Below are 15,707 nucleotides of genomic sequence, written 5' to 3'. Positions count from 1 at the left end.
AGAAATATTATGACATAACACATTTTACATATTCTTGTACCAGAACAAGTATTCACAAAGTACTTTTATGGGGCATTCTAAATGAAAACAGTTGAAATGAACATAGTACAAGAAGTATAAGAATATTAAAGAATATTCATTGAATCCAAATACATGCATGACATAATAAAATTTACTACAATTGAATTTAGGTCATGATAAAATTAGTCCTGAAGACCAGAATTTGTACTGGAGATTAGTTGTTTTTCATTATTTTTTTGGTCTTTTAGAAGGAGAAGTGTCTTATCACCATGGACACCTTATAATAATAAACAAGTTATTCAAAACTCAAATTCAAAGTGCTTGAAAGCACTGAATGGTAAATATTACTCCAATTCTTCACTGGGAAGTAAAATTAAATATGGCATTGGCTGTAGTTGATTTAACAGCTATTCTAGACAAAGGAAGATAACTCCAATTTTTAAAGATGAGGTTAACAATGACATGGTTTCTCTTATGATCTAAGTAGACCTGTAGTATACATGTAGCTATCTTTGTATATTTAGACTGCAAGCTGCAGTTTAAATAATAATTGTAAAGTGCAATATTCATTGTTGAATAATTCTGCTTTAAAAAAAACATAGATATATTAAAACAATTTTACATTTTCTCCATTGCCCTGTAGTGAACCCTTAAACATATTAAATAGAGACCCTTATATATGTATAATATCCTGTCCAAAAATATTCAAATATAATAATGTAAACAAGTAATAAGAAATACAAAAGCCAATTTATGTTAGGAAAATCATTACCTTTATAATTAATTATATCTAGGACATATATCATGTATATATTTGTGACATTATGTTAAATTCTATTCTCATAATTTTGTATGTGTAATATAAAATCAAAGACAAAAATATAAATGCCATAATTTGAAACAATGTAAAAAGTGTGATGTTACACCGATGGCACAATTTATTTCAGGATTTTCAAACAACATTTTTGATTCTGCCATACTTAAATTTCTATTGTTTGATTTCTGAATAAAATGAGCTTAAACATGTTAAATACTGAATAGGAGCACCAATTAACTAGAAATGTCTGACCACTTTTAAAACAAAATATAATTCCCAGTAAACATACAGTTTTGAATTGAACACTTTGTGACACATTATGCAGATCTGATAAGGTTAAAATGAAAAACATTTTTTTTAAATAAATATACATAGACATCTTTTAAAACAATACTTTTATTTTGTCTTTTTGTAATATACATTTAGACATCTTATATTAACATTTATTTCATTTTGTCTTTTAATAAAATAGCTCCAAATATTACCTTTGTTTATTTTTACCTTTTTTGGCAAGAATAATTGGCATTTACTTTTGAAAATAACATTATAAATCATTTTCAACAAAAATGAAAGAAATCTTAAAATCTAGTTTAAAGACTAAATAAATAAATATCTATTGTAAAACCTTTCCACCTAAATAAACTATTCTTGTCCCAGTAATGATCATAGTTACATTTATATTTTGATAAACTCCTAATTTCCCTTGGCAGTGTCATATAAATATATATTTTTCTCCCTCAACATTCACTGGTGAATGTTTTAAAATGAAAGACATAAATAAAGATTATCTCCCTTTCACAATATCCTTTTTATCTCCCTTGTAAGACTTCCTGTCAAATTGGATGAGAATCATCCTCATCATGATAATCTTTGGCACTAATTGAGTCATTTTCTAATAACCTTTGTTCGTCAGTGTTTTCCTGGTTTATTGACCCTCCATTTAAACTGACTTTCGGTAATTCGTCTCTGTGCGCCTTCGGCAAGTTTTTAAGTGAGATGTTCACATCTCTAAAAGCATTTAATTGAAAAATACCCATACATATTATCAAAAACCCACATATAAATCCAAATATATCTTTGGTCGACATTGAGAAAAATTCTTTATATAAAACTAATGATGCCACTATAACACACGTTGTGAAAAAGACGTAATATATAGGTGTCACTACTGCAGTGTTATAAATATCTAGTGCACGGTTCAAAAAGTTCATCTGCACTAATATACAAATTATAACAGCTGAAAGAAAGACGTAAGTCAACCAGTTTGTAAACTGATTTTGCCCATGAAGAGTTTGATGTATGGCAACGCCCACTCCTTTACATCCCATCACAGTGAATGATCCCAGAGTAGAACATATTGTTATATAAACTAGAACTGTTCGATTACCATACTTTGGCGCTACAAATATCATAAAGAATATGGCAGTTCCCACCATCAGGAAAGCATATATTACAAACCCTGAAAAATAAAAATAAAACTTACATGTCAAATACATACATAACTTAGACAGTGTTGACACAATGTTTCCCAGTCATTTTTTTGGTAAATATTTTTATGAAAACTAATTTTTGACATGCATTCACTTTAATATTCAAAATTAAATGACAGCTTTACCTACTTTCTCTATACTTTTGAAGTATCTGAGCTCTACCTTGGTTTTTGGTAGTGTTAATTACACCCGTAGCAAGGGGGGTTTGGACGAAACCCCCCCCTTTTGAAACCAAATAAGCAGTGTTTAGTCACCGTTCTGTTCAAATTGTTGAGTTGTCAAAAGTCGAGTTCATGAGTCCAAATACCCCCCCCCCCCCCCTGGAAATTTCTGGCTACCGGCCTGTTCATGTTGCTCAGTTTCTAATTTCCTATGTTGTGTTTTGTGAACTGTTGTTTGTCTATTTGCCTTTTTTATTTTCCAGCCATGGTGCTGTCAGTTTATTTTTTGTCTGTGTGTTTAAATATACCTTCGAATTCCTGTCTCATTGAAATATACCTATCATTTATTTCTTTGCACATGAAGGTTACACTTTGTAAATACAGCTGTTTCGCAAACCACCCCTCTTTTGGGGAGATCTTGTATATCATAGAAAATTAATTTTGTTTACATACTGGTTCCCAGTTATGCTCTCTGTGTTCCATCTCATAGAGACATAACTTGTGAATGTAACCAGTAAATATACATGTGCATATTGTTTACATTGAAATCTGTGGTAACCCTTCATTCAAGGTAGGGGTAGTTAAGAAAATTAGTGTTAGTTTAAACTCTAAAAAGTTCAGGGCCTATAAACATTGAAAATATGCTGCACAGCCCTATATTTTGACCTTTGAAAAAAAATTGTAGTGCATATGAACTTTAAATTCTAGGATAAGATTTTTTTCAAAACTTCATAGTAAAAGTGGTACAGTTTTAGTCGTTAAAGGAGCTCCTATGGGAAATTGCATTGTCAATATTTACAGAAATGCAACCTGAATGGTTAATGATTTAATACAAAAAAATTGTAAATTTTTATCACATTTGTGATATAACTCATAAATTGAAATAACCCTCCAACTGTAATGAATAGATATAACATGTTCAAGACCTCACTGTGACTTTTAGATAAAGAACAACAATAAAAGTTCCCTTTGGTTTTTTTCTGGTTTTCATGCCCCATTTATGGGCATTATGTTTACTGGTCTGTGCGTCTGTCCGTTCGTTTGTCTGTACGTTCGTCTGTTCATTCGTCCGTCCGTCCCACTTCAGGTTAAGTTTTTGGTCCAGGTTAAAGTTTTTGGTGGAGGTAGTTTTTGATGAAGTCCAATCAACTTGAAACTTAGTAAACATGTTCCCTATGATATGATCTTTCTAATTTTAATGCCAAATTAGAGATTTTATCCCATTTGCACGGTCCACTGAACATAGAAAATGATAGTGCAGATGGGGCATTCGTGTACTTGGGACACATTCTTGTTTATCTAGCTGTGAACCAATATCACATAACTTTGACATAAGAACCTAAGACATAAGAGCTACAGTTCAGCTGCTAGTTTTTTTTTCCTGTGCATGAACCGATTTTGTGTCATGAATTAAAACAAAAATCCTTTGATTGGACTGGTCTTTCTCATTTCTATGATAGCTATATCAATTTAATATTTTGTGGCTACCTGGTTCCTGTACTTTTTCTTTTAGAATGTCCATACTGGCCACTTCCTGTTCTTGTGGTGAATGTAAAACCATGACTGTAGACCCAATCACACACAGTGCACAGCCCATTTTACCTAGTATGTTTAATTTTTCTCTCAGGAATATTGAAGATAAAACAGAACTGAAATAGATATAAAAATATGGTGAGAATTCTTGTGCAATTCAATTTTACATTTTTCTAGTCCTCAATTTCAACCTAATTAACCTGGGGGACAATATTTGTGATCTTATCTTGTAATATATTTAAGGAAGGTTAAACAATTTTAGGTATGGTTCAAATAAATTAATGGTGGTATTGAGCCCCTAATATGTTGTTGATGATGATGATGATGATGATGATGATGGTGGATTGCTGTTCAACATCCAGTGGTGATATTTTAGAGTTCTTTACCACTGTTGAATACTGTTAAATTAACATCAATATTTCAATTTTTGTTGACGGTTTTTGTCAGGAAGCTGCCTATGGAAGAAAATTTCATTTTTAGGTTCATTTTTCATACTAGTAGTTCTAAAAACAAATTTTGGAAAAAACTTTCAGTTATTTCCCCTTGACCAGCAACATTACAAAATAGTTCATCAACTTATCATTAAAACTTTAACTTTAGTCATTTTAACTTCCTTTAATGTTGAAAATACACTGATTGAAGAAAACAAATTTGGTTTCAGGATTTCATTTTTCTATGGTGCATTTAAATTCTGTTTCTGTACATGCTGTACATGCTTCATATTTCAACTTTACTATTTTAGAAATCGCCTTTTCAGAATCTAAAGGACTATGAGCAATCTCATTGTTTATACACCAAAATGAAATTAATGTAAAGTCATTAGCAGAATTTTGATTGTTAAGCACATTTTTAACCAATCACAATGTTTTGGTGTACGCTTTTGAAAATATTAGCCAGAATGCATCAGATTCTGAAACGTTGAATTGTCATCATCAACTTACCTGACAATAACACTGAGAGCACCTAGTGGTGTGACTAATGTAGCAGGAGCAAAGGCATAGGCAGCAAAGTTGGCAAACTCACCCAATATCACTGAAAATATATACAGAGTAAAGTGTACACCAAGTTTAAAATCAATAATTAACCTTTATAAATAATATGACAGACTATAAAGTTAGAAAGCTTCAATAATATTATAAATGGTAACGAAAACTTCAGCAACTTTTATGTTTCTGTTTTCTAACTTAAGTTTGCCTCGACCATATTTAATGCGACTTATACACAATGTAAAGGTGTTATACAGGTACATAACTCTAGAATGTTAAAAGTGACAGCACCAAAAATTCAAACTTTATCTGTGTTTTTTTGGTAATAAGCATTTTATATAAGTTTCATAAGATTTGGTTGAGGCAATCTAAAGTTAGAGAAGTACGTATAATAGGTTATACAGAGGTCATGGATATCATTTAATGCCCCTTCTGCTGCTACAGGGGTACTAAAATTTAAAGGTTTTGAGTGCAATGAAAAGATGAAGCATATTATATTCTACTTACTGAGCGACATTCCAGCCCACCATAACCATTCCTTCAGGTAGCCATAACCTCCTTGATCTGAAAGTTAAAAAACTATTTTATTCGTTACTATTTCTAGCAAATTTTACAACTACATTTAATAAACACACTGAGGGAGAGGGGGAAAAAATATATTAACCCTTATTACATTTGTAGTAAGATATAAAATATATTGCCCTGCATATAAGTAAAGTACAAGAAATGTTGCTCCTCATTTTTAAAATACAAGACTAACCATTGAATGGAATCAATGATTGTGATAATGTTAAAAAGAATATTCATACTCAGGCTGAGCCTGAAGATTTTGATGAATGTATTAAGTTTTTGTCCACAAACTGTACTGTGACCTTGAACTTTTGGACTATTCATGGGTATATATGAACTTTTTACTACAGACAAGTAATAACATACAAAATTTGTTAAGGTGGTACCTAACACTACAGGGAGATAACTGTGTAAAGTCAGCTAAACGTTTGAATAACATTGTGTTATAAAGGGAATATTAAGCTTCTCAATGATCAAAATTGGACCTTTGGTGTCTGCCAAACTGCTATATAACCAGTGTAATTTTTCTGATAAAATGGTTGGTTGAAAATTTTTAAAATTTTTGTTAAAGGGTCAAAGTAAATACTTTGTCATAATTTTATGAAAATTAAACGAGCCAAATTAATTTTAGTGAAAGTGTTGGGTACCACCTTGAGACCAGGAAATCAATGAAAATAGCATTTTTTCCTCATTACATGAAAATCAGTCGAATATAATACAACATGCAAATGAATTAACGGTATCATAAATTGGAAAATGTTATAAATTTATAAAACAAAGTGCTACAGGAACAAATAGAAATTTCATTTTGATTTTCAACATATTTTTTTTATGTTCTTTTCAGTGATTTATGACGATAAATAAGATAACAATCATGACAATCTAAAACATGTGACAAGCCATTGAATATCGTCTTCTTAAAGATTATTTTAAAACCAAGGCATAAAATCAATATGGTATTGAATAAATATCATAAAGAACACCTTTATACATTGAAACATGTTTCTGAAATAAAAGCAGTTTCAATTGTAATCAATACAAACAACAGAATATCTTGATTTCGTAAATGAACAAAACTGCATTCATGTGCAAATTGATATTTATTGCTGATCATTAAAAATCAAACTTAAATATTTTAATTGACTTTTATGGTAAGTACGTAAACATCTCTTCTCATTTTCAACTTCAGATTTTTAAATTTTTTTAAAATCTGTCTTTACTGTTTAAAAGGCCATATACATGATATAAGAGGGAGCTTTATTTCTGAATTCTTACATTTTCCAGGCTTATTTACTTTACTATTTTATCCCTTTAATCTTGTGTTTTTGTCAGTTATTCTCTATTCATTAAACCCTATCCAGAGTCGGAGTCCCAGACCCTCATATATATTCATTTTTAATTCTGGAAAATTAAAAAGGATTGTATGATGAAACTACCTTTGGTGGTTAAGCCATGTGCGCATGCATGGGTGGATCCAGAAATTTAAAAAAAAAAGGGGGGGGGGTGTTTCCAACCACATGTCCCCATTCAAATGCATTAATTTTCGGTATCCATGGCATTGTTTTATCATACATTTCTTATCAATTTTCCAGAGTTCAAAATTATTTAGATTCAAATTATTCAATGTTTAATTATATATATATAGTATTTAGAATATTACCTGCCCTGGTTCCCTGACTAGCAAGTTTACGTAATCCCAGTTTCTTAAAGATAAAACTGGTTCCTATAAAAATAGTAGAACTGAAGGCCAATCCAAAGCCAATCCAGAAACTAGTGATGTCTTCTGGTGTTAATTTATCTGGATCCCTACTGGAGGAGATGTTGTCACGTCCCATTTTGTCTAACTAAAAAATATAAGATATAAATAAGAAGATGTGGTATGAGTGCCAATGAGACAACTCTCCGTCTAAGTCACAATGTATAAAAAGGTGTCAAGAATAGGTCAGAGTATGGCCTTCAACACAGAGTCTTGGCTCACACTGTACAGCAACAAGCTATAAAGGACCCAAAAATGACTAGTGTAATATACAATTCAAACAAGAAACCAATGGTTTAATCTATATACAAACAAGAAACGAGAAACACTGATTAACCACACCAACAAACAATAACCCCTATTAAATAACAGGCTTCTTACTTATGACAAGTGCATAAAATGCAGTGAATTTAAACATTTTAACAGGCACCAACCTTCACCCTAACCTGAGACAGTACTGCATTATTACAACACATTTCAGTTTGCAATCACTCTGTACAGCTGGATTTTTTTTACTTTAGTGGCCAATTTTTATCAAGAGAAAATCTCAGGGCATTCATTAGGAGGCGGTACCCGGTACTTTTACCCTACTATGCTATTGACAAGTACCACCTAAATGTAGGAATTTTTATATAAGATATTCATGGAATAAATTGAAAAGTACCACCTAGAAACGTGGAAAGTACCAGTCAACATGAAAGATAATGAAACCCCTTAAATCTGTAACAGTACAGGGTACAACATGCACTTTCTATGCATCCTGAAATCCCAATCTCAGAGACTATAAACAAATAATGTACTAAACTAAAGAGGATCATCTTTAGCTACTTTGGTACTTTGGTGGGTTCATTAGTGCAACATTGGGTACTAATTTTCATGGATTTCATGATCAAGGGTTCATTATTACGGTAATTGAAAATTAAACAAAATAAATAGTTTCAATAAGCTTTAGTGCAGAAATTCTGAAAACATGTAAAACTGCAAATTTTCAAGAATCTAAAAACTTCAACTTTTCCTCCCATTAAAAAAAGAAGATTTACAATACTATTTGTTGTGTTGCTGCCATACCCAATGCCTCCTTTTCTGTATACATATAGATGTCAGTTTGACGTGTACAGGTAAAACTATTTACCTACTAACATATATAGGTCAACAGTTTGGTGGGAGTACATGTAAGCCTATATCATATATATGTGTTTGTGTGTTTGGTTAAGAGGTGAAATGAGATAAACAATCATAAAGAAAGAGATGAGAGTAAAAGCAATTATTTAAAATTGAAAATTGTAAACATTATTAAAGACATTCTTCAATTCACTGTGTAATGTTTTGTCTTTACTTAGGCTGTATTTCTTTCTAACCAAAATTTTGTAAACGTTGTGTGGCGTTTGTTGTTGTTTTCTAAACGCTACGAAAGTAGAAACAAATGCAACATTTAATAAGTCTTTACTGACCCTGTTTGAACTTTCAATTATGCATGCACATGTTATTGGTAAAAAAAAATTTTACAAAGTAGAAAAAATATATTGTTTAATCAAGTTCAAATTAGAAACAAATGTAACGTTTGTACTTACAAACGATGAACAACAAACTGTAGACGCATCTTTAGCAATTGCATAGTTTGTCATAGTCAGGCCATTCATTAGGAGGCGGTACCCGGTACTTTTACCCTCCTATGCCATTGACAAGTACCGCCTAAATGTAGGATTTTTTATATAAGATATTCATGGAATAAATTGAAAAGTACCACCTAGAAACGTGGAAAGTACCAGTCAACATGAAAGATAATGAAACCCCTGCAAAGTTTATGTAAACATGTCAAAGTTTATGTAAACTTTGCAAACATATGTTAGAAACAAATGATCAAAACATGTGCATGATTAGTCGTTCGCATCGTTTGTGTTAGAAAGAAATGCACCCTTAATTTTTTTCTTTCTAATGGTGTTGGGAGTCCTTTGCAGTATTTGGCCAAACTTTTCTTAATGTTTGGTCCTCATTGCTCTTCAACTTTTTACTTTAATTGGCCTTGTAAATTTGAAAGGTTCAAGTGTCACTAATGAGTCTTTTGTAATTGTTTTTTCACACTTTTAATTCAAACCTAACAATACCATCTTCATTTATTTTATAGAACAGTATGAGTCCACTGCTTAAGGCTGAAACTATACTTAATCACTCAGACCATGTAACAGATTTTATCCTAAGGCCTGAGAAAGTTTTGAATTTTCAAAACAACAATACACAATCATTCAACTAACCCATGTCCCTTTTACTGGCAAATCATGATTTTTTAAGAGGATACATCATTTTATAAGCAAACATGTTAACAGCAGAGACATAAAATAAATTATGTTTTGTATGTGATCTGGTAAACATGGTAAAAGTGAAATAAATCAAAAATTTAATTTTCAAATTTTTATACATTTCATCATCACTGATTATCTTTGGTTTTTTTTATCATCAATAAAAAAGCTTCACACTTACTTCAAATAGCACCCCCCCAAAAAAAAAATTGACAACCACCGATTTCTTACTTTCACTGTATTGATTATAGGCAAAAATAAGATATCAAAACTTACATTTATTGGTGTACATGTATATATTTCTATGAAAAACTTAAGTATTTCCTTTCAAGGAAACATGCTTCCTCACAATTGATAACATGTCCTCTCTATCTGACGACACATCAGGCGATTTCTTTATTATCAAACTATTCATTGTTGACAAACAAAAGTACTTAACCTATAAACTTCACATAATATTTACACTTTTGTTCTATTTATAGATTTAAAGAGGTTTTTTCAGGTCATAGTCACACATTTATCTAACTGTCTTACAATAAATCTTTTATATTTCAGATAAATGATTTTATTCAAATGACAAAAGCTGATCATGAAATCAAAAATTATTTTAAAAACTAGGTACATGCATTAACTATTATATATATAGTTTAATCTATTTATCATCTTGCATCATACAAATCTTGACAGTTGACAAGACAATTTAAAAACAAGTCCACATAATTATTCATCTTAGTGTCTGGTTTATATGTCATTTTCAAGGGCTTAATCGCTTTAATAACATATTCACTAAGGAATTGAGCTGCAACATGTAACTAACCATGAAGCATGTTTAACAAAAACTTTTTACAGAATAAATGGATAAAAAAATGAGAAAAATTATTAAACTAGATATGGACCATGCCCCCTTCTGCTGTCATATGCATGAGTATAGCAGTGACGGAGACAGAACTTTTTAAAAGGAGGGGGGCACTGACTGACCTAAGGGAGGCCCGCTCCAGTCATGCTTCAGTAAATCCCTGGATCTTTAAATTGATATTTGTTTGTAATAAAACATTTCCTACCTTTTAAAATTTCAAATTTAATGCAGAATACCTTTTTTTCTCAGATTAATCATTATTTAGATATAAATGATCCTTATAACATACACAATTTAAACTAAACATTTTATGTATCTAGACATGCTAGATAAGGCATGAACAGTTGACAACTTGGTTCCTTTTACAATGTTTACAAAGTCTTAAGACTGTCTAAATCTCCAAGATCTTTTAAACTTTCTAATTAATCATTCTTACTTTTTTTTATTCTCTTGTTTATCTATTTGTCTTACCTGTTTTAAAAGTGGAATCTATAAAATTGAAAATCAAGTACACATGGTATAGAAAAACATCTTTTCAGAATATTCATGAAAAGTTTAAGATCCAGTCCATTATTTTTAGACTGGTACTTATTCCAACCAGGCAGAGGACCAGTCACCAGATGTTTGTATTCCCATGTTTTATCAGAGCCAGGTAAACCCAAACAAGATCAACTTTTTCATTTGTCATTATTTCTTGTCTGACCTTCCTGACATTAAATACAACACAACTATAACAAAGTGATATTTGAGTACACTAGTTGTATACACTTTTGTTAGAAATATGTCAAATGTTTATGTTTTGATTATATAATCTGGAATGTTTAAAAGTTTAAAATGTTCATTAACTGCTTAAGGCATACAGATGTCTTTTTCAAAATCATAATAAACATAGAAAAAGATAATGATATGATTGCCAATGAGACAACTTTCCACCAGAGACCTAATGATAGAAACATTTTGCATGTTCAAATCATAAGTAAAATATAAACAGTGGAAAATTAAATAAAAAAAATTCAGACAACTCTGTATCCTTCAACAACCAACAATGGACAAATCTGTTAAAATCGGACAATAAAATGATACGAAATAATTATTTAACAGGAATGCATCCCTAGTACACGGATGCCCCGTCCACACTATCATTTTCTATGTTCAGTGGACTGTGAAAATGGGGTAAAAACTCTAATTAGGCATTAAAATTAGAAAGATCATATCATAAGGAACAAGTGTACTAAGTTTCAAGTTGATTGGACTTCCAACTTCATCAAAAACTACTTTGACAAAAAAAAAATAACCTGAAGGGGGACAGACAAACGAATGAAGAGACAAATGGACGGATGAACGAACAGACACACACACAGAACAGAAAACATAATGCCCCTCTACTATCGTAGGTGGTGCATAAAGACTATTGTAGGTGATGAATACACTTTTTTTTAATAAAGTAATACCTAGGCTACAATATGTCCATTACAATGTATCCTGACCAGAAAAGGTAAAAAATTCAAGATTTTCGAATAAATCTCCTACCAACGTTAGCTTGGTGGTATAAACTTTGATTACTAATTTACCACTACATATGAAAATTAAACTTGATCTTAGAAACATATCTAAATTTGAAAAATTTCGTCAAAGTGTTTTCAAGTTAATGAACGGACAATGTTAGGTTGCGGGCAGCTCGCCCACCCGCACACAGTACATTCTGACATTCCTAAATCAATAATTAATTTTTCCTTCAAAATTTCAGTTAAAAATCCTTAATCTAAATCTGGCCCATCTTTTCTAGTCAATGGGTATCTATTCAACCCCTTTCCTTGGCTAGTGAAGATGAATCTGTCCATACCGACATACATACCAATGTTTGAGGTGTGGAACCGGTTACATCTGTGGATGTGGAGTTCATAGTTATCCACCAGAGACCAACACATAAAACTGCAGTACAAGCTATTACCCCATAAAGGATGTTGCTGTTTTTCTGAAGAAGAAAGTATATCAGGTGTAAACAGTATTTAAACAATAAACAGGCATTCTAAGAGTATTGTATGACTTAACATTTAAATTAAATTTGGTTCAATAGCCTCATTCAACATTTTGCTCATATATACATTTATATATTTGTGCTGTATTTAGACCCGTCTACATGTACATGTACCAAGAAATTTGTTTTGCATGCACACCTATAAAAATTGCCTTTTTTATTTTTTCTGAATAAAAGAATAGAGTTTTAATGTCTCCTGCTTTACAAATATTTCATCTATCCAAGGTGCAAGGACAATTTTTACTTAAAAAACACTTTTTTTTCTTTCAAACTTTTTATTAAAATCTTAAGAGAAATGAGGGCTTCCAACTGGTTACATGTTAAAAAAAAATCTGGCATATTGCTTATATAAATCTACATTTATAATATAATTTTACAAAAATCTGGCAAGAACTGTAGAGAGCCCTAACAATACCAGACTGATAGACAGATGGATCGACAAATGCCCAATGTTTCTGTTTCCCCTGCAACATGTTAGACAGTTGTTCAACTTTACTACATGTACTACAAAGCAAAGGAATGCAAATGCAACATTTGATAAATGATTTCATAATTTCATCGTACATGAATCTATAAAAAGAGAATACATGATAACAAAATGTTTAACAATAATAGACAATAAAATAGGTCCAGGTAAAAAATAACTACAACACTTTGAACACATCACAGAAAACTACATGTACATGATGTAGTACCAATATTGGTATCTTATTTTCAATCTATTGAGACAGCCACCAAATAAAGACTGTTATAACATTATCATTATGTGTGCTAACAATGTAAACAATGATCAATGGGCAAATTCAGAAATTAAATTCCTTGGTTGTTAATGAACAGAACAGAACATATTTTATTTCCAATTAAGGGCCCACAAGGGGCATACAGAGTATACATGAATAAGGCAAAAGAATATTGATTTACATAGATACATACATGTAGATACAAACAAATTTTTTACATACAGTTACAATACAATTACTAACTCATATTCACCTTAATTAATTTACCAACAGCATTAAGGACCTGATTGTCTTCACAGTTTAATAAATAAATAAATTTATGCTGATTATCAAGTATAGAAAAATTTGGAATTCTTTTGCAAACAAAGTCAAAGAGAGCATCTCTATCTGATTTAAAATTTTCACAGTTAGTTAAAAAATGGATTTCATCTTCAACACAGCCAGAGGAGCATTTTTTGCAAATTCTTAATGTTACTGAACATGAATAATATTTGGTCAATAATGAACCTTAAATAGCGACCCCCTGAAAACTAAATTTGAAAATAACATGTGTAAGGGGTTTTTTAAGAGTTAAAAATCATGATAATGTGAAATAAATTATACACTATCTACAATATTTGTGAGGATAATATAAAGTCTGTATATTATAAATAAAAAAGAATGTCAAATGCAATTAAAACATCAAGATGGAGAAACACTTGAAAACTGGCAGAAAAGACAATAAATATCAACATATATATCACAAATACATGCATTCAAAATTTACATTCATTTTTTACCACAGGCAAATCCCAATGCAGTGTAGCAATTTCACTTATGCACACTTAAAAAAAATGTATTTTTTTTTAGGTAAAGTAAAATGTTGAAATCCTAAGATAAAACAAAGAATTGCTGTTAATGATTTAAAAGATATATACAAACTTTTGTTTTGCTGACTGGTTTCTCTTCCATTTATATGACTCACCTGAGAGTTTAACCTGTTATCACACCATAATGACCATTTATCATAAGTGACCATGCAAAAAACTAAAAATAGCCACCAAAATGTAAACAATAATCACGTGACAAGCCGATAAGAACACGTATCAACAAAAATGTTAGATAAAATATTCATCACCACAAGTTACATCATACATGTAAGGCATACATGTAGAGGGACACAATCGTGACACACACTAATGAGATCAATAGTTTCTGAGGATTTTGATTTCGTGGAACTATTCTTTGTGAATAAATCTCTTTCCACGTGTACATCAGTAGAAATATACCTTCATTTGTCAATTTATGTGCTCTTACCATTGTTAAACATTCTGCTACAGTCATAGATGGATTCAAAGAGGAAATGAAAAGGTTTTCGAGAGAAAATCAAAGGAGAAAAAATTTCTGTTGTGGAACCAAATTTAGAGAGTAAAAGTTAAACCAATTGCCGTTTCGAGACAATATAATTCCGCGCTGTTTCAAGAATTAAGAGTTGTGTCTCTTCGGCCACAGACCAGTAAAAATTATAAAAAAATAAAGTCCAAGTTATGTTTTTAATTTGTTTTTGTCTGTTTGTTGACAGGTTCATTGATGTTCTGAATTGGTACTTATATATTATCAATTGGTATGTTTAAAAAGCTATTGCTCTAGATTGAAAATTGTTGAATAATTTTTGTGAAATTTAAACAAAATTTTGGCCATTAAAAAATAAAGTAACAAAAATACTAGACTCCGAAAAGACCTATAGATATGAACGTTTTCCTAAGAAAATTGTTTTTGCGTTGTTTTGAATAGGTAAAATTGCAGAAAAAAAGATTAAATACAGATTAATGGCACCAAGTTAAATTTTAGATTTTCATACAGAAGGGTTGTACTTGTCAATGAGTTAACTGTTGAACACCTTAAAATGTCTCTATTTCAGCCTTAATCTAGAATATGATGTCATGGATCCGGATTTGTATAGTAAGATGAAGGATTGGGAACAAAATGCTATTGCTATTTCAATCGGGTGTAGAATGATCCAGAAACTAGTGATGTCTTCAGGTGTTAATTTATCTGGATCCCTGCTGGAGATGTTGTCTCGTCCCATTTTGTCTAACTAAAAAAATATAAGATATAAATAAGAAGATGTGGTATGAATGCCAATGAGATAACTCTCCGTCTAAGTCAAAATGTATAAAAAGGTGTCAAGAATAGGTCAGAGTATGGCCTTCAACACAGAGTCTTGGCTCACACTGTACATCAATTGGGAACAAAATGCAATTGCTATTTCAATCGGGTGTAGAAAAGATTTCAATCTGGTTAAAGGAAATTCGTCATGAACAGATTTAGATCTACCATAATAAAAATCGGTAGTGATAATTCCTGTGATTTGCATGCATAATCTTACTCTTACATTTATATGAGCAACAGGACACCTTTATTTTTATGCCCCACCTACGATAGTAGAGGGGCATTAGGTTT

General features: G+C 31.0%; 1 protein-coding gene across 6 annotated transcripts; it reads right to left on the bottom strand.

Moving 5' to 3' along the window:
- Positions 1-1,305: 1,305 nt before the first annotated feature.
- On the bottom strand, positions 1,306-14,685 carry LOC143042870 (magnesium transporter NIPA2-like). 6 transcript variants are annotated; one of them, XM_076215359.1, is made up of 7 exons: positions 14,562-14,685; positions 12,343-12,462; positions 7,239-7,422; positions 5,516-5,572; positions 4,964-5,054; positions 3,978-4,138; positions 1,306-2,297 (listed from the first exon to the last, which is right to left on the bottom strand). In XM_076215359.1, the coding sequence occupies exons 1-7, from the start codon at positions 14,586-14,588 to the stop codon at positions 1,672-1,674; spliced, it is 1,266 nt and encodes a 421-aa protein (XP_076071474.1). In that variant the 5' UTR covers positions 14,589-14,685; the 3' UTR covers positions 1,306-1,671. The 6 variants fall into 6 exon arrangements, with proteins under 6 accessions (XP_076071474.1, XP_076071472.1, XP_076071473.1 ...); XM_076215357.1 differs by lacking the exon at positions 14,562-14,685 and adding an exon at positions 14,230-14,311; XM_076215358.1 differs by lacking the exon at positions 14,562-14,685 and adding an exon at positions 14,187-14,248.
- Positions 14,686-15,707: the final 1,022 nt, after the last annotated feature.

This window comes from Mytilus galloprovincialis, chromosome 8 (genome assembly GCF_965363235.1).
Source record: "Mytilus galloprovincialis chromosome 8, xbMytGall1.hap1.1, whole genome shotgun sequence".
Taxonomy (NCBI): domain Eukaryota; kingdom Metazoa; phylum Mollusca; class Bivalvia; order Mytilida; family Mytilidae; genus Mytilus; species Mytilus galloprovincialis.
The sequence above is the reverse complement of the archived record's forward strand: the minus strand, read 5'-3'. Positions and strand labels throughout refer to the sequence as shown.